This window comes from Paroedura picta, chromosome 7 (genome assembly GCF_049243985.1).
Source record: "Paroedura picta isolate Pp20150507F chromosome 7, Ppicta_v3.0, whole genome shotgun sequence".
NCBI lineage: Eukaryota > Metazoa > Chordata > Lepidosauria > Squamata > Gekkonidae > Paroedura > Paroedura picta.
The window spans coordinates 31,135,963-31,160,518 of record NC_135375.1 but is presented as its reverse complement, the minus strand read 5'-3'; the positions used below and the strand labels follow the sequence as shown (position 1 = coordinate 31,160,518).

Genomic DNA, 24,556 nt, shown 5'->3' with positions numbered 1-24,556 from the left:
GTCTTCTCTAGCACCAGAGTTCAAAAGCCTCAATTCTTTGACGCTCGGCCTTCCTTATGGTCCAACTTTCACAGCCATACATTGCAACTGGGAATACCATAACCTTGACTAAAAGCACTTTTGTTGTCTTTATGCATGCATGGTGATTAAATGCACATCAACACAAGAATCCTTGATTGGGTGATTCGAGTGCCATAGGCATCGAGGAATGGGAGGGTGCGATTTTGAATTTTCTTTTACTGCGTTACAGCAGGGGTGCGTTATTGTGCATGTTCAGACCAAAAAATAAGGGGGAGGCATGATGGACCACTCTCCCAATGGAAATACAGAACACATGCCATGAATGGAGTCCTGACCAGTGACAAGAGAAAACCACAGATGCAAAATGCCAGGCGCAAATTCAGAATCTACATTTAGAAGAAGAAAAGGACTTGGTTCTTATATGGCACTTTTCTCTACCCGAAGGAGAATTCACCTTCCCTTTCCTTTCCCCACAACAGACACCCTGTGATGTAGGTGAGGCTGAGAAAGCCCTGATATTACTGCTCGGTCAGAACAGCTTCTAAGAGGACTGTGACAAGCTGGCTGCTTGTGGAAGAGGTCATCCAGCTGGCTGCATGTGGAAGAGTGGGGAATCAAACCCAGTTCACCAGATTAGAAGCTGCTGTTCTTAACCATTACACCAAGCTGGCTCTTGGGAGGTTTTTCTCTACCCTCAGACAAAATATTGCAGGTTTATCATGCAGATACTAAAATGTAGCTGTTGTTGGCTTTGAGACAGAAAAGGCTTTCTTTTCTCTAGACAATAGCAGTTCTCAATCAGAATATAAACCCATTTGGAAAGTACATTTATTTCTAATTTTAAAGAAATAATACAATTAGCAGACACTGAATTTGGAACCTCATCACCTACAGCAGTGGTCCTCAGCCACTGGGCAGATTTCGCTTAAAGAAAATGTCTAAGACAGCTTGTGAACCCATTAATGACTTGGCCTGAATATGACATGTTTACTAATTCACAGCTTATTTAATGTCTTGTACATTCCCAACCATCAATTCCTTGGTGTACCTTATCTTCTTCAAAGCCATTTAATTATATTACAAATGAACTTGCTAATCCAAGTATAAGGCAGAATTCTAAAAAGGTTATGTATAGGTATTTTTTAAAGTTTGCTGTTTAAACTCATGCATCTGATACATTTCTGTCAAAATATGCCAAGACAATTATATTTTGAAAGAAATTCAAAGCAGAATTGACCAGTTTAAAAAAACACTCAAAATACTCTTGCTCAATAACAATACTTTTTTTCATTACCTTTTGAAGGAATAGATTGTTACACAACCATAATACAAACATTAATGAGCTACATCATAAAAATATACCCAATGACATTCTGGAATATAAATCAATGAATCGTAAGCATGAGCTCTCTCATTTATGTTATTTCAGAAAATTAATGACCTGGAAAACACTGAAAGAAAACTATTGTTGCACAACAACATTAACTTTATTTTCAGTTTATACCAGTAATAAAAAAATTAAGTGCCTATGAAGCACTTTACTGCTTTGCATTCACAAAAGAAATAGGCATTATTGTTTAATTATACTAAAATTCTTAGGCAATCAGGTATTAATGTGCGACTTTTTCAAATCAGATCAAGTGAGGTAATTTCTTTGACAGAACAATGCTGCTGACCAAATGCTGACCTTTTAAACCCACTATTAATAACTGCTACTGGAATAAATGGTGAAAATGCTAGTTCTAAACTGAGGTTCTGAACTGAGCTTAAGGTTCGTTCCTGGAATAATGATGCAAAGGTCATGCAACCATCCATCTCCACACATGCAATACACATCGGATAAAGTGAGACGAGCCAAACATTATGAATATTTTTCTACCCGAAGAAGGCTTACAATATTTCTCTTAGCCACTCCTGCTATAGTCCTTTCTTCACACAGGAAGCCTCATTCGAAGCTATCTTTAGAACCCCCTTTTTAAACAAAGTATCCGGCTTAAAGAACAATCTACTTGTAATCTGCCATATACTAGAGTTCAGCCTTGCCCTTTTATACCTATAGCAAATTAACAGATCGTATTAAAACTAATGAGACAACTATTTAGAAAATAAGATTTTCAACCTCAGATTTCTTAAGTGTAGAATTTTAAAATGGACTTATATACCGCCAGCTTTTAAAAATAATACCAGTCCTGATAGTGCACCTCTCATAACCCTCAAGAGCAGCAAGTTAGGCTGAAAAACACTATTTTTACAAGCATGGTTGTTTACATCTAATTATATCTATTCATTTCTTACATTGCCATCCAAGTAGTGACAGCTTTAGGATTTTAAACAGCAATAGCCTTCTTGAACTACTCATTTATTTATTTCTATTTTGCATAGGAATATCTTTAGCTCTCTTTCAAAAAGGAATGATTTTTGGCATATAGAAAAAAAAAGTAAAATTACATTTAGATTATAAGTAGTAATTTAAAGGTATATAGTATCTTATAGTAAATTACATGCAATCGTCTATAAACTATGAAAGCCTTATATATACTCACCCATATGCTCCATTACTGATGAGTTTAATTGTTTCAAAATCACTTTCACGAGGCTTCCGCTGAAGTTTAAGAGATGTATTGGAACTCTTCAAAATGAATAAGACAAAGAGATTTAGTTGCCCAATATACACGATATAAAGAAGTAGCAGTGGTTTAGCTTTAGCCAATCAGTCACAGGCTCCATCCTCAATATCTTTATGAGGCTTTAACTGGGTATCATCAGTACCAATATAAAGATTGCAGGTGACACACTGCAGGGAATTCTTAAAATATTTTCTTAAAATATTTCTAACTTCCTCTAAACTCAACAGAATTTTGTTAATTGGTCTAAAATGTCTACTAAAAATATTGTTTACAGATCTCAGAGTGGTTCACAATGTTAGTCTAGAAATGGAATTTTATTTATTTATTTGTTTGTTTGTTGTATTAGATTTTAATACCTCCTGTTCCATACGGCCCAGGGCGGTTCGCATGGAATGTTTTAGGAAACATAGAAAATTATATTAAATAACAGTCACAATATAACATAACAGTAACAGTTCTAACAATAAATATAAGTTTAACAGCTTACTATAATTCAGCGGTTCTCAACAGCTCTAATGCGGCGACCCCAACTGCGTAGGTGGTGGGGTCGGCATGCATTCATGCGCATTCGCTTGCGCACAGGCGCACAACAGCTGTCCCTGAGAGACCTCCTGGGGAAACCCCTTCCCTCCCAGAGAAGGCCAGGGAAGGTCCGGCCTGTACCTTCAGGGGACGGTTACAGTGGCCAGAAACAGCAGCGGGCAGCAGCAGGTGACGCTAGCGGTTGGCGGTGGGCGGCAGCAGGCAGTGGCTGGCGGAGGAGGAGCCATGGCAATGGCTGCCTCCACACTGCCTCGACTGTTGTGCGCCTGCGCGCACAGCACACGCAGGCGCACAAAAGTCAGGGTGGCGTGGAGGCAGCCATTGCCATGACTCATCCTCCACCGGCCACTGCCAGCTACCCGCTGCCGCCGCCTGCTGCCGCCACTTGCGGCCATCACCGCCATTGCCATCATGGTGGCAACCAACTTGGGGACCCCACAGATAGGGGCAGGTGGCCCAAATCAGGTCGTGACCCCAGGGTTGAGAACCACTACTATAATTAATTCATTGAACATGTCAATTTGGAATGACTTAACATATATTGGCATTTTTGCTATCATAACATTACTTCCTATTTCACAAATGTATAAGTACCCATCTCCTTATATTTCTCTTTCAATCATGTATGTATGTATGTATGTATGTATGTATGTATGTATGTATGTATGTATGTATGTATGTATGCATGCATGCATGCATGCATGCATGCATGTATGTATGATATATATAAATTCATTTTATAATATTGTAAAATAGTCAAATTATATAATGTGCCATGAAAAGAAAGCAGTCTTTGATTGTAACTAAATTAGGCTGTTAAAAGAAAAGATAGTGACTGTCTCATGATCCTAATGTAGATCTAAAATTTAAAAAACCTTCATGCAGAAATCACATCAGCTCCTGTTATCTGACATGATAACTCGTTGAAACACCATAGTCAATAATTTATTTTAAACTCAGTTCAATCAAACATAACCCAAAATAACAGAAGACTTACACTGACTGATTCATCTGTTTCTGGAGTTGCTGCTGTCCCACTGTCATAGTTAGCAAGCTGAGCTATTTCTACAAATAAAAATAAATACAAAAAACTATTTCAACATTCAGTGTGTGCACTCATTAAATGTTGAAGTTCATGAGGGACATAGCTACTTCTCAAGGTTGTTCCACGGAATTATTACACATTAAAAGCCAACTTTTTAATATGTCTCACCATGTTCAGATTTAAAGTTTTGTTAATATTTTAAGTTCTGACAATGCCTGAAGGCCTAGCATAAGTTCAAATAATTTAACGTATGAAGACTGCTACTTTTCACTACTATTTTCCAATTAATAAACACTTTCTCCAAAGCAACCAAAACAGAAGGCTTCTGTGAACAGGAAAGGTAAGTTTCTGAAGGTTTTCCTGCTCCAAAATACTTAGGAAAACATTAAGAGGAAATCAAGTATTTTATGTACTAGAATATCTTAGTGACTAATCGGGAATAGTTCTACCTAAAAATAGTAATGATCCTGTCTAGGTGCTTAAAATGTGGTTATAAGAATAGTTACAGCCTGTCTTACAGGCTTCCATGTTTCACACTGTATGCATAAACAAACTATTCAGGTTAAGGGGTTTACTAGAACTTTCATCTACTCAGATTTTCTTGTCAATATTACTATTACCGTCCACACCTCAAGAATCACACATCTGACAGGACACAGAGTGGCCTGTAGCAGTATGGCTACCTGCCACAGCATACTGGTATCAGATGAGTGAAGCTTCTTAGGTGTATCTGCTACAATGTGTTAGCTTTAACCCCCATCTCAAGAATTTATTCTCAAATCCTGGGTGAGTAGGATTGTTTCAAAGCACCCACTTTTGTAGCAATGGAACGGGTTTAGGGTATTATGTATGTGAGCTGACCCTTTTTAGCCTAATGAGTTTTTGACACTGTTTTCTGTACTAAACAGCAGTGGTCCCCAACCTTTTTGAGGCTGGGGACCGGCGGCAGCAGGGAGGGCGATTGCCCGGCCGTGCATGTGCCATACGCGCATGCACCATGCGTGCATGCACGGCCAAAATCACGCATGCGCGCAAGTGCCACGCATGCGTAATTTCGGCCACACATACGCGCATGCGCGGCCCTACCGGGCCGCAAGCTTGCGGCCTGGGAAGTTTTTTACTGCGGGGGGGGGCGGGGAGAGGGAGTCACGGCCCGGTGGTTGGGGACCACTACTATACAGTATCATCAAACAAAATCACTGTAATGCATCTGTGCCAACACTAATGAACCCACCAAATATGCTGTGCTACCACAAGCATCCTGACATCAGTTGTACTGTAGACACAATGATAAAGTAATGTCCACAAACTTTTGCATTCATTTTATGCTGATTCAGCAGTCCACAATCAAAGGATAATTTTACATTCGTGGAAATTACCTGTTTAAATACTTCAGTTATAACTGCATTGTTCACATGACGGTTTCATGAAAAGGATGTTTTACTCTCCATAGGAAAAAAGCAAATACACTAGGGATGGGCATGAACCAGCTCATGAGACAAAATTCAGAGTGAATTTGGTTCAGAGCCGAGGAACCAATGTACAGGGAATTCCTCAAACATTTACTAGAATTTTGTCTGGTTAGGTTTGGCTGTTCAGGGCCAGTCTTTTAATACAAACAACGGAGTATTTATCATTGTAATCAAATTTATTTGTGTAGCCAAAGGCCATTACAAAATATCAAAAAACTATCTTATTTATTTTCTTACTTGTTTATTTATTTATTTCTAATATATATGCACCCTCCCCTTGCAGCTCTGGGCAGTTTACAGAGGACATGAACAGGTACAATTTGGATTCAATAATAGTGATAGTAGAACTGGTTAAAGGAGCAGTCTTAACAGTAACAACCAGTAGTAATAACAATATACAACAGTAATAACTGAAATGTTAACATAACAACTGTAATTATAATCCTATAGATTGGTCAACTGCCCCTTTTTAAAAAGTGAAGAGAAGAAAAATACAATAACCATTTTCTAAACAGTTGGTATTTACCATGCTAAACATTACCTATTCCTTAGGTTTCTAAGTAATTTATTTTTCAAAGCTCCCTAGGTCTAATTTTCTTTGCTGCCAAAGCAAACAATGACATTCTTTAAGTAACAAAAAAGGCAGCATCTGATAATAAGAACATTAATTTCTCAAAATCAGAATTAAATTTTAAACTATTTAAAATAATTGGTCATATGTTTCACTTACAACTAAGCAATACAGAGTCCTTTGCTCAGCTATAAGGTTTAAATGGCTGACAGCCGTTTAATCCTTCTGTTTTTCTCCCTCCCCTTTGAAGGCGGGGAGGAAAACCAAAGGGTTGAATAGGTTGCAGCTGTTTAAACCTAATAGTTGAGTGACAGACCTCCTCTGCTGTTTTGCTCTTTCCTCTCCCCCTTCAAAGTGCGGGGAGCAAAAGCAAATGGTTAAATGGCTGGTAATACTTTAACCCTTCCAGGCAATTTCCAACCCTCACCTCTTGTCCTGGCTCCAGTGAGGCATGGCTGAGAGAAAAGTGGAAGGGAAGTCCCTTCCAGGATGGGTTCTGTTCCCTTTCTCCCAGCTGTGACTTGCCAGACCAGTTCAGGTGAGGCCCATTTGGGTTGGTTGAGAGTACAGTTTGTGGGATCTAAACTTTTTAAGGTTTGTGCCTATCCCTAAAATACTTCAGGGAAAATGGGTTAAAAGTCACTTTGTACATGCACATAGATTACTATTTCACTTTAAAAATCAAACAAAAAGGGAACCATTCCATAAAAGCCAATATTTAGAAGAAATCATTAACATATGGTTAATGTGGGTGGGTATGCACATAAGTGTGCATTTTGCTTCTTAAAACCACCTTTATCAGCAAGGTAAAACTCCGGATAAGCTTTACTAGCAAATTATAAAATATGGGCTTGTGTAATCAAAATGCTGAAAGAGATTTTTGTCTTTGCAGGAACTGAGCCATTATAATGTACTCTGACAGCCTTCTCAGACCACAAATTATATTCATAAATAGAAAATTAAAATGGTTCAGTTTTAAACATTATTTTTGCAAAATAACCATTATCTGAGAAATACACATTATTTGTAAACAGTAGGTAGTAATAGAATGAAACCAAGAGTCAGCTTTTGAATCAAGAAGTTAAGGAACCATTTTGCAATGCCTGAAGGCATTTTTTAAAACTCATCTAAATACCATTAAACATCTGCTTTTTATTTCATTGATTTAAACCATTTCTAAAGACTCATGATTCAAAAAGGTAAAGATGGTAATTTAAAAGCCACGGGAAAACATTTCTCCCCAGGGAATGTTTCTGAAATACAGCAACCAGACTCCAGTAAATGATGAATCTGCTCTGCTATAGCTTCAGTACAGTATAGGTTTATCTGGCATTATCTCTAAAAATTGCATGCATCATTTCACTTGCAGAAAAGATACTATAGCAAAAAAGAAATAAAAAGTAAAGGGTTTCAGACTAAAACACAATTGCTAGAAAACAAGTTTCATTGAGATGTAAAGCAGCAAACTTGCTTTCAATTGAAAATAAGCTTTTAGCATTAAGGTCCCTTATTCCATAGTTTTATTCACAGTCTGGTTTTCAGAAAACTGACCAAACTGAGCTATGCATGTCTCCTATAATTAACCCATTATTAAATATTATACTTCCTAATTAGGGTTGCCAGATTTTCCCCTGGTCAGCAAGGAATGAGGGGTAAGATGACAAGCTCTATGTTGGAAAACTCCTGGGGATTTGGGGTTGGGAACTTGGGGAGGACAGGGACCTCAGTTGGGATACAATAGGTAATGGAAGAAGCCCACAGTTCATAACATGACACTGTCCCCCTTTCACTGCTTCATCTCAGAAGTCAACTATTTTTTCCTTACACTTTCATCTTTTCACTAAAAAGCACCTGTTGGATAAAAGGTCATTTTTGTCACTTTTCTGTGTTGGCTAATAACATGTTCATAATAAAACTATATCCCTCTTTAAATGAATGCATTTTAAATATGGGCAAAAACTATAACTTTATTTTAACTCTAAAAACTTTTAAGATCATTAAAGCAATCTAATTTGTTAACAATATGTTTGTTTATTTTAATCTTCCTTGCCATTCCTTTAATACTAAGGTCTGGCCAACCTTTTCAGGATCTTTAAATTATCCAGATCATTCAATAATGTTTTAACATGTTTCTGCATTATCTTGGATCAACATGCTTCTGATACTTGGGCTTAAGACCTAACCATACCTGCAGTTCCCCTTGCTTTTGCCAGCACTGTTAAGTATCTTAATGCAGCTTTCTTTTTCTCATCTTTTATCAGTCTTCCCTTTGGAAATGAACAATGAACTGAATGTATGCTTTACCTTCATTCAACCTCACATATTTAGAGAGCCAGTTTGGTGTAGTGGTTAGGACTGTGGACTTCTAATCTGGCATGCCAGGTTAGATTCTGTGCTCCCCCACATGCATCCAGCTGGGTGACCTTGGGCTGGCCACGGCACTGATAAAGCTGGTCTGACTGAGCAGTGATATCAGGGCTCTCTCAGCCTCACCCACCCCACAGGGTGTCTGTTGTGGGGAGAGGACTGGGAAGGCGACTGTAAGCCGCTTTGAGCCTCCTTCGGGTAGGGAAAAGCGGCATATAAGAACCAACTTTTCTTCTTCTTATAAAATATGTTGTGGTTTCTAATAATGCTTGCTATTTGCTTAAAAAACTGATAAAAATTGAATAACTTATTTTCTGATGGCTTTTTGTTATTTATTAATTTCTGACTGAATTTTAGCACAGTATCACGGTAGCTACTTTGAGGGTCCTTTTTGGATGGAAGAAAAGGATAAACACATTTTAACAAATAAACAAATCAATGATGAAATAAAAAGGACAACCAACATAAGAACATCCTCCCTACCACCACCAAATCTTGATTTAAGAATAAATCATTACACTATGAAAATCTCATACCTTCCAAAGGGTCTTTATTTAACCCCAGCTGGCTAATAATGTATCTAGGGATGTCAGTTTTAATGCCTTGTCCCTCTTTAGCATGTCCTTCTGCAGCTTCCAGAAGATAATAAAATTCTTCAGGATCAAACTCCTGAAAGGAGAAAAAGATCATTTATTACGAAGACTGTTAGCTTTATTACTGTTGAAAGAAGCAATTTCTTAATTTGGTTGAAAAAAATCGGAAACCGTCTGTCAGCAAATGCAGAAAATAAGCTATGATTTTATGGAACAAAGTCTTCCAAACAAATAGCAAAAACAATATCAAGGAAACAAGAACGGAACTGTAACAAGCTTGCACCGCATGTTAGAGATGTGGTCTTCAACCCTTCTAGGGCACATTGAACATGGGACCAGCATGATTTCAAACTGATACGACAGGCAAAGGGGTGATTTCACTAGAGTCAAGACATAATCTGGAGGCTACAGAGCAAGAGAGTTAGGGACAGAAAACATAACTAAAAGGAGTGTCAAAAGTTAGGAATGAAACAAGGATCAAAGCCATTGAGGAAATGTTTGCATCACTAAATGACCTCATCTTATCACCTTATTCCTCTAATCAACAGGTTTTCAATGAGAAGCAGAAGGTATAGTGTCCTTTGGTCTCTACAGGTGTGAATTAGCAGCAACTGGGACATTCCTGGAGAAGTTAAAGGAGGCAGTGGTGAGGTCACTTTTTAAAAGACTAACACTGGATAAAACCAACCCAGCCAACTACCATCCGGTTTCACATTTGCCTTACCTGGGAAAGGTAGTTGAGTGGGTGGTTGTGGAACAACTACAGAGCTTTCTGGAGGAAACATTAGCCCTTGAACCTTTCTAATTTGGTTTCTGGCCTGGTCATGGAGGGGAAACAGTTCTGGTTGCGATGAAAGATGATCTCTGGAGGAAAATGGACCTAGGCGGGTAGGAGCTGCTGTTCCTTACAGACCTTACAGCAGTGCTCAGCATAGTAATACGTGGGCTAATCACCCAGTGCCTAAGCAACATGGAGATATGGGCCACTGCCTTGAAGTGGCTACAGTCCTTTCTCCAAGGATGGGGACAGAGATTGGCAGTAGGAGAGAATACCTCCCAGGAGTGTTCCTTACCTTGCAGGGTTCCCCAAGAAACAATTCTCTTCCTGATGCTGTTTAATATCTATATCCGCCCCCTCGCCCAGTTAATTCGGAGTTTCAAGCTAGGGTGTCATCAGTATACGGATGACATGCAACTGGATCTGTTAATGGACAGCCATCTGTCTGCACCCCCGAGTGTATTGACCAACTGCATGGGGACAGTGAGGGAGTGGCTCAAGTGGAATGGGGTGACGTTAAATCCAACTAAGTCAGAGGTCCTCTGGCTAGGTCAGCAAGCCCCAGTTGAGGTGCTACTATTAACCCTTTAAAAAACATTTCCATGTTTACATCAATCTAGCAACTGACCTATACTAGAAATACTAGCTGAAATTGAGTTGATGTTACTGTAGTTAAAGATGGTTTTAAAGATGATTTTAAATGGTCGAATGTATTCATTGTGTATTGTTTTATTGATGTTTACACTGTCCTGAGCTGGTATATCTGGGAGGGCAGTATATAAATTAATGAAATAAATAAATGAATAAAACGATTAAATGAGGAGATGCAAGTTATTATATGCTTCAAAATATTTAGGTAGCTCTCCCAAGGGGCTGTACCTCAATGTTAGAGCACCAGCTTTGCATGCAGAAGACCTCAGGTTCAATCCCAAACATCTGCAGTTAAAGGAACCAGGGTGGAGGTGAGCTGCCATGCAGCTTAGGCAATAATGACCCCAAGAATATGTATCTTCATGTGTTAATGAGCCACAAAGTCTTTTGACTACAGCAAGCTGTAGTAGTAACCTGCAACCTGAGCACTTGGGAAGGGCAGTAGAAAAATTCAACAAAACAACTTCATTACATAAAGTGAAGATGCCCTAACAGCCTTATATGCTTGCAGAAAACATAAAGCTAGTTCTGAATATTTCTAAAAGTAAATTTTATACCTCACACAAACATGCACAAAACCAAAATCATGAATGCTGTCAAATTCTATCAGCACAACTTTTACAAAAGTAATCTCAAATAGTGACAGGGGAACCAAAAAGGCCTACTGATTTAATGCTTGCATAGTACCAGTCTGTCAAGTAATTTTTAAAAAATCTGTATATCTAAAAGCAAAGTGTAGTCCTATCTGCAGATATCTAAATCCATGGATTGGAGAGAGACATACACGAAACAGATTTTTCTGCAAACTTGGGGGATCCTTCAAGAGAACAATGGGCAAGCAGGCATTGTACTGAGGATGGCAAAGTAGGGGAAGCAAGAACTGTGTTGAGGACTGGGGGGAGCAAGAAAGAACCCTGCCAAGAACAGGGGGAGTGGAATCGCACTGCGTCAACAATGGTTGCCTCAAGCAAGCAGAACAACAATGCAAGGGAGGGCCAGCAGAGAGGCAACAATGGGGGGGGCAATGACAAGCAGAGAGACAATAATAGGGGGAAGGCCAGCAGAGAGTGGGCGATGTGGGGCAGGGAGGTGAGCAGAGCTGAAATCAAATATAGGACAGGAAGAAGATAAAGTTTTAGAGGAGCAAAAAAGAAAAAAAGGAACAGGACGGAAGATGGGGAAACAAGGCGAGTGCTGCCTAGGGGAAGCAGAAAAAAGCCGGTATGTAAGTGTGAAAACGAGAGGGAGAAAATGAAAGGAACAGACTGAAAACAAAGATGGACTGGAAAAGGGAAAAATAAAGAGGGAAAAAAAGGAATAATGAGACACTTCTGGTACTTTCCTGTGAGTCTTCCTCACAGGTTCTCCACTTGTACCTGATCTTCCAAACAGCAATTCAAAACTTAACATGCCCCTTTTCAAAAATTTTCAATTGACTTTTCTTAGCAATCTAAATGTCCAAACTGATTACAATAGGAATCATCTTACCAAACATTCAAGTAAGCGAGCAGGACGAGCAATGACAATAAGAATCTTTCGGACAAGTTGCTTAATAAATGCCAGCTCTCCACTTTCTGATCTTTCTTGAGCCTGTTAAGAAGCACAAAAAGAGTCATGATAATAAAAACAGACACAGAAAAATCACTAGTGTGGCAAACCAAGATAAACACTTTAGCTCAGTTCAACTGATTTAATCAGGTTAGCACAAAACAATATTTACAGTTTCATGGAAGAGAAACAAACTTCCAGCGATAATCAATACAGACAGGACATGAATTAATAGGCATGCCAGTTAGGAAAAACTATAAATAGCTTATTATAATAACTTATGCCACCCAGCTGAAAAAAAATGTAGCATGTTACCGCCCCTACCACCGGAATGAAACTGAAGAGCTCCTAGGATTTCAAATGTTAACTTGTTTCTAATGTTAAAACATTTTTATCTTTGTTTTATTGTGAAGGTTGTAAGCCACTCATATATAATAGAATATATAAATATAATAAACTTCAACTACACAATTACTCCTACAGAAAACAATAGATTATACATGTTAGGTTTAAGTTTCCCATTCGACATTTATTCAAATTGGCAATACCATCTTTGGTTGAAAATAGGTAAACACAATATCATGGATGACTCAGAGGGATAATTTACTTTTCTTTCATATAGCTATGGTAAACTGCCATCATCTCATTCTTTGCTACAACTGGTGAAAAAAATTATTTGTTTACCACTTTTCTTAAAAAGTGATTTATAGATATAAACATTCTATATAAATAATTTAATCATCATCAGATACTAACAGAAAAGTACAGAAACCAGAGTCAAGCAAATTCTGTACCTTGCACTTTTTCTTAAACTACAGAAGGGAAGAGGTAGTAAATTAGCATCAAACCCTCCCCATAGGCCTCTCAGGTACCAGGCACTGAAGAATATGCCTGATGGAAATCATTGTGAGATGAGGCTCCACTGTTTTGTTGATTCATAACTAATTAATTTATAATGGCTTAATTAGTTAATCAAAGCTCTTAATGAACTAATGGGTTGATTATTTGGATATTATTAATAGAGAGCAAGCGTGGTGTAGTGGTTAGGAGCATGGACGGATTCTGTGTTCCCCCACATGCAACCATCTGAGTGACCTTGTGTTCGCCACAGCATTGATAAAACTGTTCTGACTGAGCAGTAATATCAGGACTCTCTCAGCCTCACCTGCCTCACAGGGTGTCTGTTGTGGGGAGAGGGAAGGGAAGGCAAATGTAAGCTATTTTGAGGCTCCTTCGGGTAGAGAAAAGCAGCATATAAGAACCAACTCTTCTTTTCTTTCTTAATGGAGGGTGAATATATGCAGTCTCTGATTGGTCAAGTAAAAAGAAACCTGTTAAAAAACTAAATGATTTAAAAAGCGCCCCCCCCCAAGAAAATAAGGAAAAGGGGGGGGGGAAATTACTCATCGAACAGATCCATGGAAGTGTTAAAATATCTAAATTGGGAAATAGTTCAAGAATTCAGAGAATAGATTAACCCAGAAACTGATGGACAGAGAAAAGCTGTTCGAAACAGAATGAATGTGATAAAATATAAGAAACTCAAATTCTGAAACAAGGTGGTATGTGCAACCACAAAATGGCCACGAAGAAGAAGAGTTGGTTCTTACTCCTTTTCTCTACCCAAAGGAGTCTTAAATCGCCTTCCCTTTCCTCTCCCCACAAGAGACACCCTGTGAGGTGGGTGAGGCTGAGAGAGCCCTGATATCACTGCTCAGTCAGAACAGCTTTATCAGCGCCGTGGCAAGCCCAAGGTCACCCAGCTGGCTGCATGTGGGGAAGTACACAATTGAACCTGGCTCGCCAGATTAGAAGTCCACAATCCTAACCACTACACCAAACCGGTGGGTGAACCACGCAGAAACTTATAAAGAAAGCCCAACTACAGGGAGACATGGATTGATTTGATTATTTTTCCCTACTCCTTTCAAGATAATAACTTTACCCTAGTGGTCACCACCGACTGTCATTTTCACAAGTAATTGTGTGGGTTAAAAACATCTGGGTCGTGAATAGGTCTTCTGAGTTCAAAAGTCCACCTACAGGAATTATTCCAAGCACTTCACATGGCCCCAATCAGTAATTGAACAATTGCTTATACAAGTACCGTAGATAGATTTTTTATGACTGCCTTGAGAGGCAGAGCCAACCACAAAATGACTGCCACTAGGGTTGTGCAATAAAATACAATTTATTGTTTTTTTTTAATGGAAACTAGTTAATTATTGTATTTTAATTTTGTTGTAAGATGCCTTGAGTCCAATGGTGAATGGTAGGGTAAAAATATAAAAATAAATAATTAAAATAAATAAATGAAAGAAGGGCTTATGTAAAGAAACAGCTAGAAGAAGCAGCTTTTTTTTCGTTTTCTTTTACATAAGTGCATTAGATACCTGCAAAATGAAGGTTTTGCCAGGTGAAGGTTTTGATGCTAGCTCATTTATTTTGTGTATGCTAGAAAATATTTTAAACAATTTGTTAATTTTAAAAAACATCTCATTAAACAATGTTTCTGCCTAAAACACTGGACATCTACTAACAGAGCTAAGCATGATTTCACTATTGTGGCAATTAGGGTTGTGTGCGATGGTGTCCAAAGTGGCCGTTCCAGGCCGACACAGCCAGCGCTGCGAGAGGGGAGGTGAGACGCAGATGCCAGTGCATCAGTTGGCGCACATACGCAGGTGCAGACCTCTGCGCCTGCCTGTGTGCGCCGAACGGCACTTTGACACCTGCGCCTCCCTCCCCCTGCAGCTCTGGCTACATCGGCCTGGAACAGCCGCTTCAGAAGACACCGTGCACAATCCTAGTGGCAATCATTTTGTGGTTGGCTCTGCCTCTCATGGCAGTCATTTTTGTAGTCAAAACAGAGCAAGAGAAGGTCTAAATATGTTTAATACTGTAAGCCTGACTGGAATGGATCAAGGGCTAAAGTTTCCTCCAGGAATGTTGATATTTGGTCCGCAGCAGCCCTTTCAACCAACTTTCCCAGAAATGCTAAGTGCAAGATGGGACGGTAGTTGTCAGGCTCCCGTGGGTCCACAGATTAAAGGAGAGTTTCTATAAACTGAGTCGATACTTGATATCACTGAGTCCGAAATATATTTATATAAGCTAGAGAGCACAAACTGATAATGGTGTAAGGCTTTGCATGCAAGCACATGGCATATGTTTTGAAATCCATTAATTATACATTTTTCAGAATTTGTAGCTAAATATATTACTGGATATGATATATCATTTGACCCTAATATAAGAGCCACAATTAAGTGGTGTTGTGAAATTAAGTAGAGTTGGATTTAGTTTATACAGCACTGGAATACAGAGCTCTGTAAACCTTATGTGCCGTTTAGTTAATATAAATAGAATAAAATAATAATAAAACCTAAAAATGATCCAAAGGCATAAAAACAAATTAAAACAACCTGGATCAGCCTCCTACCAGCAATGCGATTAGCACTGTGAAAGTTGATGGCACAAATCAGCTACTACTTATTATATTTCGATACTTCCTTTCTTTGGGGGAGCTTAGGATGAATCATCTATCCCTGCAAGTACATTCAAAGGCTTGACCCACAAATGTCATATAAACAGCAAGTTATTTAAAATACCATCCAGAACTCAGAGACCACATCTGGCCATGTGATCCACATACAGAGGCTTGCTTTGACATACTGCTTGCCATTGCTAAACCAGAGCAAATATTTTTTATATTTTCAGCTGCACAGTTAACGAGTAAACATTTCACCTCATCTGTGGAATAAAAAGCAACTATATGTACTAGGGGTGCAGTAGGTGACTAAACTACAAGAAGTAAATGCAATGGTACGTTCTGTAGATAACCAGAAAAGAAAAGGAGATAATAATGTGAAGGAAAAGGAACAAAAGAACATTTTTTCTTCAAAAAGGTTGGAAAAGAATTTGCAAGAGTTTCTGAATTGCATTCTGAATTCTTTCAAACTTTTTTTTTGTCAAGTACCAAAGAATAGACTCTCAGAGACCTAATGAATGCAAAGAAGCCATATGTTGCTTCTTTTGGCAGAAAGATACTGGCATCCCTTTGTTCCTGTCTCAAAAAGGCACTTCTTTGTTAGAATAATAGAAGCTGCAGGATAAAGTTCAAATTGCATCCACTACTTATTCTCAACTGTACAGGGTGGATATTCATGAGTGCAAAGCTGAATCGAACAAACAGGTTATATTTGTTACAAATTCTTTGCCTGGTTTGAAATTTCCTGTAAGATTTCTTTTAACTCATAAGATGCAGCTAACTCAATAAAACCTTAATACGTAATTAAACATTAAACCTAAGAGACAAATCTAATTGTTTAAAGGCAATACTGATCTATTATTGCAGTATGGTATTGCCTGGCTTATGGAAGAAGGATTAGTTGCATTGTGTGTGTCGTAGCTATGTCTGGCAAACATTGGTATGCTGCATGTACCTCAATTTCTCTCCCAGGTTTAGACTCGCACCTAATGAACATGAACAAAAGATTCCATGAAAGTAAAATAAGTTGCCGCAAGAAAACATTAAACTCAAATTGACCTTGACCTTAGAACTACAAAAATGTCAGCTAAATCAAGCTGCTCAGCCACCTCATAACTTTTCCTAGCCATGCAGAGCAATCACAATGTGCCAAGCAGCAGGAGATGGCTATCTACTGAATGTCACAGCTGGGAACTGACAACGAATGTATCATCAGAAACTCAAAGTGGGTTCCCACAATTTAGTTCCAGCAAACAGCAGTCATCCCTGCAAGGATTTAAGCTTACGATGAACATTGTAAGAGGTGGCACAAAAGATAGTTTTCATACTTGGGAATAAAAGTACATAAATGAAAATCATAAAAACTCTGTGTGAGTCCGAGGATATTGTATACAGGTGTGTTTTGCCACCCATAATTTATCCAATTGCCACCCATAATTTATCACCACCAAAATTATTCCTGAAAATACTCTTTGAAACTAAAGCATTACTTAATTTTTTAAAATCCTGTTTGCTATTAACCATTATTATTTCCTGCACTTCATGTTTACTTTCTAGGCAGTAAAAAAAATGTTTCACGTGAATTCACTTTTGGTATTTGCTCTTAAGGAAGACTAGGTATTCTTTGAGGCATGTGGTCAAGAAAAAGAGTGAGTCATTTTATAAACTACAAATATGTACAGTAATTTTTTAAAAACTATGTGTATAATGTATTTTTAAAGGTGTCTTATGTTCAATACGGTCATCCTCTCAAGTAAATATGGCACATCTTAATATTGTTATCTTATACATTTCAAAACAAATTTTTAAAAACCTAAGTGGTGCTTACAATATAATGGACAATGATTTAATTGTGACGAAAACTGCAGAAAGCTTTGTAATGGAATCAAGCGTTAAATTCAGAGAAATGTCCATTATAAAGATTTAAGGAAATGCCTGATTAAGTCCGTTGGCTTCATGAGGCACAATTTTAATCACTGCTGGGCACTGGGTGCCAGCTGCCATCTGGATCCAGTTCAAGGTTCTGTTTTTAACCTTTAAGGCCCTCTGCAGTCTGGGTCCCACATACCTGAGGGACCGTCTTTCACCCTATGCCCCCCGCAGGGCCCTACGGTCTTGCGGATACTAATGTACTGGTTGTTCCCAGCCCCAGGAAGGCCCACTTGGCCTCGACTAGGGCCATAACCTTTTCGGTCCTGGCTCCTACCTGGTGGAATGAGCTCTCAGAGGAGCTGCGGGCCCTGCGGGAGCTTTTGGCTTTCCACAGGGCCTGCAAAATGGAGCTCTTCCGTCAGGTCTACAGTTGAGGCCAGCATGGCAAGGAATATCTGACAGGCTCCCCCCCAGTATAAGAGTATATACTTATGAATTCTGTGTTCCTCCTTGTGCCCCTGTATTCGTTCCAGGTGGGGTTAGAGGGGTCCTCCGTTATGGTTTTTATTGTTGGAGTCTGACATGTATATGTATATTGCTACGTCCAGTATAGTTTTAATGGGGTTTTTAATGGGGTTGTAACCCGCCGTGAGCCAGAAATGAGAGTGGCGGGCAAGAAGTATAATAATAATAATAATAATAATAATAATAATAATAATAATAATAATAATAATAATAATAATAATAATAATAATAATAATAATAATAATAATAATAAAGGTCCTCTCCATGTTCTCCAACACTATTATCACAAATGCATCAAGATGTCAAGTGTAGGGATGGGCATGAACCAGCTCATGAACTAAAGTTTGGCCAGTTCATGGTTTGCAAAGCAATGTACACAAACTAAAGAGCTGCCACAAACTTCCATGAATTTTAAGGCAATTTGGGCCAGTTCAGTAAGAACAGAAAGCTCTGAGTAAACTGAACTAAACTGAACTCCAAAAATGCGGTTCATGCCCATCCTATGTTAAGGATTCAAACTTGTATATTATCAGTCGATGAAAATATATACTGAGTAAAAGTATTAGATCTTCAAATAAATCCTCATATTATACATAATTGTGAAGTTGAGTACCATTTGTAGAACTACTCCTAAACAACTTTTCAGTGGCTGTACACTCTTTGCTTTGAAATTATACATGTGTACATATATATACAAAATAAGCCTTTCTCAGGCTTATTACTCAGGTTCCAACTGTGCTCTCATAGCAGGTTAAGTGCTCAGCATTATGATCATCAGGTAGGAACCCCCCCTCCCCCCACTAATTGCTACAAACTAGAAGGTAGCATTGCCAAGGACAAATGGGCTTTTAGAAGAAAAGACACAAAATAAAATTCCTCAAGTTGGTAAGTGAACAAACTTTCAAAAACAATAAACTTATTCTCAATCAGTAGAATGTTGATGGGTACTTTCCCCCCTTCTAAATACATATCTAAGTCATACAACACAGCAGGAAGCACTTTGGCAAGAATTAAAAATGACTATAACAAAACAATGTAAGTCCTGTATCAACTGACATGCTTGGGGAAGGTGACTGTGTCCTATATATTCTCTGATGTCAAAGGCACTATCAAATCAGATGCCCCATATTATAGTTCTGACATAATGAAATGGCTATTGCAGGATGGTATGTCTTTTCTTCAAAATTATAGAAGTCCCATATCTCTGAAGGGAGAATATTAAACATTTTACCATATTTTTGAAAAAGTGCACTTTATTTAAGAATCACCGCTATAAGTTTTCTTCAGCAGCCATTGAGCCATACGTGTATTTTCTGTATTTTTAAAATAGAATGCAGTGGCATATCCTCTTTAGAAACATACTTAAATGAAAATATCTCAGTGATTTCTAGATAATTTTTGTGTAATTCATACCTCTTGTAGGAGTTTGTCTAGTTTGTGTTGTAATTCAAAGAAATATCGTGAGGTGATGAGACCCTGATGAGATTTGTCCAGGCAGTCACGAGCCAGCTCAATGATCTGATAGTGGGTGAAACTAAGCACACCATCTGCCAAGGGGAGGACATTGTCAGGAGAATGGTTGGTGATAATCTCCTGAAGTCGTTCTTCCATCTGAGCTGTAGCCTAGACAAATTGTTTTAAAGTTTTAATACATATTTATTTATTATCTACTTCATAGCCTCAAAGCAGAATGTAAAACATGAAAAACAATCCAGAGACACAGCATAACAGGACTTATTAGAAATTTAGAAAATACAACAAATAATTTTTTTACAAGGAATGACATATAACTCAGAAAGCTAATTACAATGGTAGAATATAATGTAGTGAGTAGATATAAACTAAATACTGCTGTAGACCAGTGATACTTGGTGGTTCAGGAACCATGTTAGCATACAACTAAGGTTGTGTGCATCAGCGTCCAAATCGGCCATTCCAGGCCAAGGAAGCCAGCGTCACGGCACACCACAGGGGGGAGGCGCGGGCACCGGTGTGTGTGCACCGAGTTACGCACCAGTGCCCGCGCCTCCCCTCCCTCCCCACAGCGGCCTGGAACAGCCAATTAGGACACCACCACACACAACCCTAGATGCAGCCAATAGCAATTCTGAGTACCATTTCATAGAATCGTAGAATCGTAGAATCGTAGAATCATAGAATCATAGAGTTGGAAGGGGCCATACAGGCCATCTAGTCCAACCCCCTGCTCAACGCAGGATCAGCCCTAAGCATCCTAAAGCATTTCCCAATGTGGCATCTGTCCAAGTTTCAGGAAAGTGGGTCTTGTAGTTTTCAGGTGGTTCCCAATGTGAAACACCTACTGTTGGAGGAACGGGTAAGCTGTGAACCTCCCTAAGGTACAGGTCTCATGCCAGGAAATAAAGTAAATGTGACAGTTGAAGGCAATTGTAAATGTGAGCCCCAGAATATGTATTACTCAATAGACTACAATCTGGAGTTCTGATATTACAGACTTTGCAAGATCAAATGTGAAGTGCAAATCCATTATTCACCATGTATGCAAAAAGAAAAGAAAAAGAAGTAAAACTATAAAGGTAAAGGTATCCCCTGTGCAAGCACCGAGTCATGTCTGACCCTTGGGGTGACGCCCTCTAGCGTTTTCATGGCAGACTCAATACGGGGTGGTTTGCCAGTGCCTTCCCCAGTCATGACCGTTTACCCCCCAGCAAGCTGGGTACTCATTTTACCGACCTCGGAAGGATGGAAGGCTGAGTCAACCTTGAGCCGGCTGCTGGGATCGAACTCCCAGCCTCATGGGCAAAGCTTTCAGACGGCTGCCTTACCACTCTGCGCCACAAGAGGCTCTTAGTAAAACTATAGTGAATCCTTAAAAAGAGTTAACCTTAAAAAGAGTTAACATGTTTTAAGCTAGCAGCTACACTTAAAATCAATTCAAACGACACATTAGTAAAACAATATTTTAAACACTGGTGTGTGAAAACAGTAGAACAGTAGAACTTATAAAAGACCCAATAATGCAACATCTGAGGTATGTTACAAAAATGGTGCATGAGGTTTCCATGTAGGATTTAGGACCTTATTTCCTGACCATGCCACATGAAAGTAAAGTACCTTGTAGAACTGCCTCCAGCAGCATAAAATTGCTGCAGAGAAAAATCTGGAATGTGTGCACAGGGCTTTTTGGACCCTGGTAACAGAAGAGAAGCAAATTCTCAGAATAATTCCACCCCAGCACAGATTAGCTGCACTGTAAGTATCTAGCCAACAATATGTTTTAAAATGATTGCTTAAGGATGAATATTGATGCCTTAATGAAGCTCCTTTGCCTTAGATAAATTAATCTGATTTACTCAAAATAGCATATGAAGATTCTATTCCTTAGAACCTGGAGTTTTTATTGTTAGATACTGGATACAATTAATATTATTCATTACCTTTGGGAATCTTTCTTTGTATACATGGTTCATCATAATTATTTCATGGTCACAGCAGGCAGGAGAACGTCCAGGGCTGCAAGGAAAGCAAATTATCCCTTGAAACTTGTCTTGAATGAACTGAAAATGATTTTTTAAATTCATGTTTTTTGGCAGTGTCAGCATCATTATGCTCTATAACTACAAAATAAAACGCTGGCAGGCTGACACCATAAGGAGGTGTGTAAAGCGATGCTTCCCCTTTGCTTTTAAGTAAATTTCAGACACTTTTTAAAGATTGTTTTATATTGTTTATCTATTAGGGGTGCCAGGCCATTTTCTGGCACCCTGGAACAACTGCAGGGATGTGCACCTGAGTCACACTTGCAGGCATGCTGCTCCTATTAGGGATGTCATAACAGGGTTGATGCCCTAGGATCTGTCTAAACTCTGTGGTGAGTTTAGGCAAAACTCCTTAAAAAAATCTTAGAGCACCACACCTGTCATTTTGAAGTTACTTAAAATTTTCAGGCAGAAATGAGATTGTATGCTGTCACATGATCCATGCAACCATCCTATTTCCCTCATCTTCCCCTCACTGGCCTTTGAAGCACTAGCAGGCAACAATCAGCATTGTTGGGAGGTCTCCTGCCATAGTAGGAGACCTGACTAACTAAGGAGCTAGCTAAGTATTCAAATAAATAGACAATGCAGCAAAGACTGACATAGGCTGCTTCCGCATGGGTGGGAAAGGCCGTGGGCAGTCATACAGAAGCGGGGCTAATTCCCACTTTGACATGATGCAGCCCCCTCCCGGGTCTGCTGCAGATCCAGCCCTCATTTGCCTCAGGCTAAAGCAGTGGCTCTCAACTTTCCTAACGCCGCAACCCTTTAATACAGTTCCTCATGTTGTGGTGACCCCCCCCACCATAAAATTATACAACTATTCTGTCACAGAAATTAGACTGAAACTGACCAATGGTGTGAAGATCCATGGTTCATGATTTTTTGTTTATTTTTTTCTGGTGTTTCTCAGTTCAGTTTTGCCTCTTGTCCCAGCATGCTGATCTATTTTCCACTGTTCCAGATAGACGAACGCTCTATCTCGATCTACCCCACAAGGCTTTTGTGTGGATGATGCCCTCCCAGCCAAGCTGCTTGCCCTGCCGTGACCCCTGTGAAAGGGTAATTTGACCTCCAAAGCGGTCCCGACCCTCAGGTTGAGAACCACTGGTTTAAAGGAACGTGGGAGAATTTGTGTTTCCTTAGCCCGCTGTGGGGGCCAATGGGGCCTGTTCCATTGCAGGCCCGTGTGGACATTCCACAGTGGCAAAAAATGGCCTGGCCAGCTTTGCAATGTTTCCCTGTGCCGTGGGGTTAACCGGGGCATTTCTTAAATTTTGCAGGTCACTTTGTACATTCTTCCTGTCCTACAAATGAGAAATATCATTTACATACTAACATGTGGTACAAATATTCTGTTCTGCCAAAAGGTACATTAGGCACATAATATCAGCACTGTATTAAAATGCCTTATTTGGAATCTAAAATATGTATAAGTAGGCTTTTAAGAACCCAAAACAAGTTCTGTTGCATCTATCACTAAATCCTCATCTACCATAAATCTTTCCTAATGTCAGCGTTACTTTATTTATTATCAATCTGTTTCTAATGTCTGCTGCAGTACAAGCTAGCATTTTACTGGGAAATACTAGGCAAGTTAACACAGAATTTCATCATAAATATAAACATTAGGGCAATTATTAGTTTTATTTGTTGAAAACTCAAAGCATCAATCAAAGTGTATTTTAATGTATTCCTAGAAACTAAGAGGATTAGTTCATCCCACTTTTTGCCAAAAACCCTGACTCAACATAAAGAAAAAAGTAATCTATTGCCCACTGAACATCACAACTACACAATTCCAATTTGTGTAGTCCCCCAGTCACAGTCTCCAGCCTATCACAATTCAGGCAGGCAAAACACAGCCCTGTTTGTGTTTTCTGCAGGTAGGGAATGAACAGGGAAAAGGGGGAAGGGCTCCAGGTGAAGCAGCATTCTCCCGATCATCCAGGTATCTGTGTGGTATGTTTTTAAGCCCAGTGTTCACACCCAATGACTCTTCGGGGTCCAGTTACTATTTCCAGCATCTCACAAATCCACCCAGATATAGAGTTCAAAACACCACAAATCCCCCCAAAGGGCGGGGGTGCTGTATTGTTCTGACATTTCTCCATAGCAACACGGAAGTGTTAATTTTTTATTAAAAATCCATCTGTGTTGTGGCATTACCACACAGAAATGCAGAAAGTGCCAGTTTGTTTTTTTTAATTAATTTTGGGGACTGGGGGGGGGGGGAAGAAACTTTCATTCCACAAGAAACTGTTGTGCTGTGATTAGGTGGCTTGCTGTGATTGACAAACCAAGGAGCAGGGGGAGAAGTTCGTTTTGTTTTACCTTGCAGCCTCATTGGGAGGCAAAAAGCTGTGATGGGGCAGTGGGATTATGAGGGAGGGGTCTCCTGTATGGAGAGCTGCAAACATGAGGTTTACCATTCCATGTTTGCAACTAGAAGGCTACATTCACTTTACCCCTCCAAGAGGAAATGGTCCCTGAAACTAGACTATATTACAGACATAAAATTTTATCGATATATTTGTAAGAGCCATATTTACATACATTCCTACAATCAGATACAATTTCTGATTCTAGACAAGTTAACCCACCTGAGACTTCTTGAACGTGGACGCATTTGCGTGGTCCTACATCTGTTATCACTGGCAATGCTTTCAGTGGCACAGAAATGTTTAGACAAAAAATGTAGTTCATCTGGTGTTGGTTGGTATGGTAACTGGTGTAACTTCTCTTGGGAGGAACAGGATGACTGCAATACAAATGTAGAAGGTTAATTCATGGCATAGCCCAAAAGTGATTTTATAAACAGTATAGATTGCTTTCAGAAATCCAAAGTTTTCAGAACACAGTAAAGAAGAATTATCTTTGGAATTATTTAAAGCAATACAATTAGAAACACATCAATTTTATATGCAACTGTATA

At 39.1% G+C, this 24,556-nt stretch overlaps 1 protein-coding gene across 12 annotated transcripts in view; it reads right to left on the bottom strand.

Moving 5' to 3' along the window:
• MAST4 (microtubule associated serine/threonine kinase family member 4) overlaps positions 1-24,556 on the bottom strand; it is a 275,824-nt gene that overhangs the window by 42,173 nt on the left and 209,095 nt on the right. For all 12 annotated transcript variants that reach the window (XR_013233058.1, XM_077347278.1, XM_077347279.1 and 9 more), the window contains 7 exons: positions 24,225-24,382; positions 21,520-21,595; positions 19,517-19,726; positions 12,157-12,258; positions 9,183-9,315; positions 4,189-4,256; positions 2,565-2,650 (listed from right to left, as the gene is read on the bottom strand). Coding sequence is in view for 11 of the 12 variants with exons in the window: in XM_077347278.1 (XP_077203393.1) it covers positions 2,565-2,650; positions 4,189-4,256; positions 9,183-9,315; positions 12,157-12,258; positions 19,517-19,726; positions 21,520-21,595; positions 24,225-24,382 (833 nt within the window). In the remaining variant the exon portion in view is untranslated. The remainder of the gene's footprint in view (positions 1-2,564; positions 2,651-4,188; positions 4,257-9,182; positions 9,316-12,156; positions 12,259-19,516; positions 19,727-21,519; positions 21,596-24,224; positions 24,383-24,556) is intronic.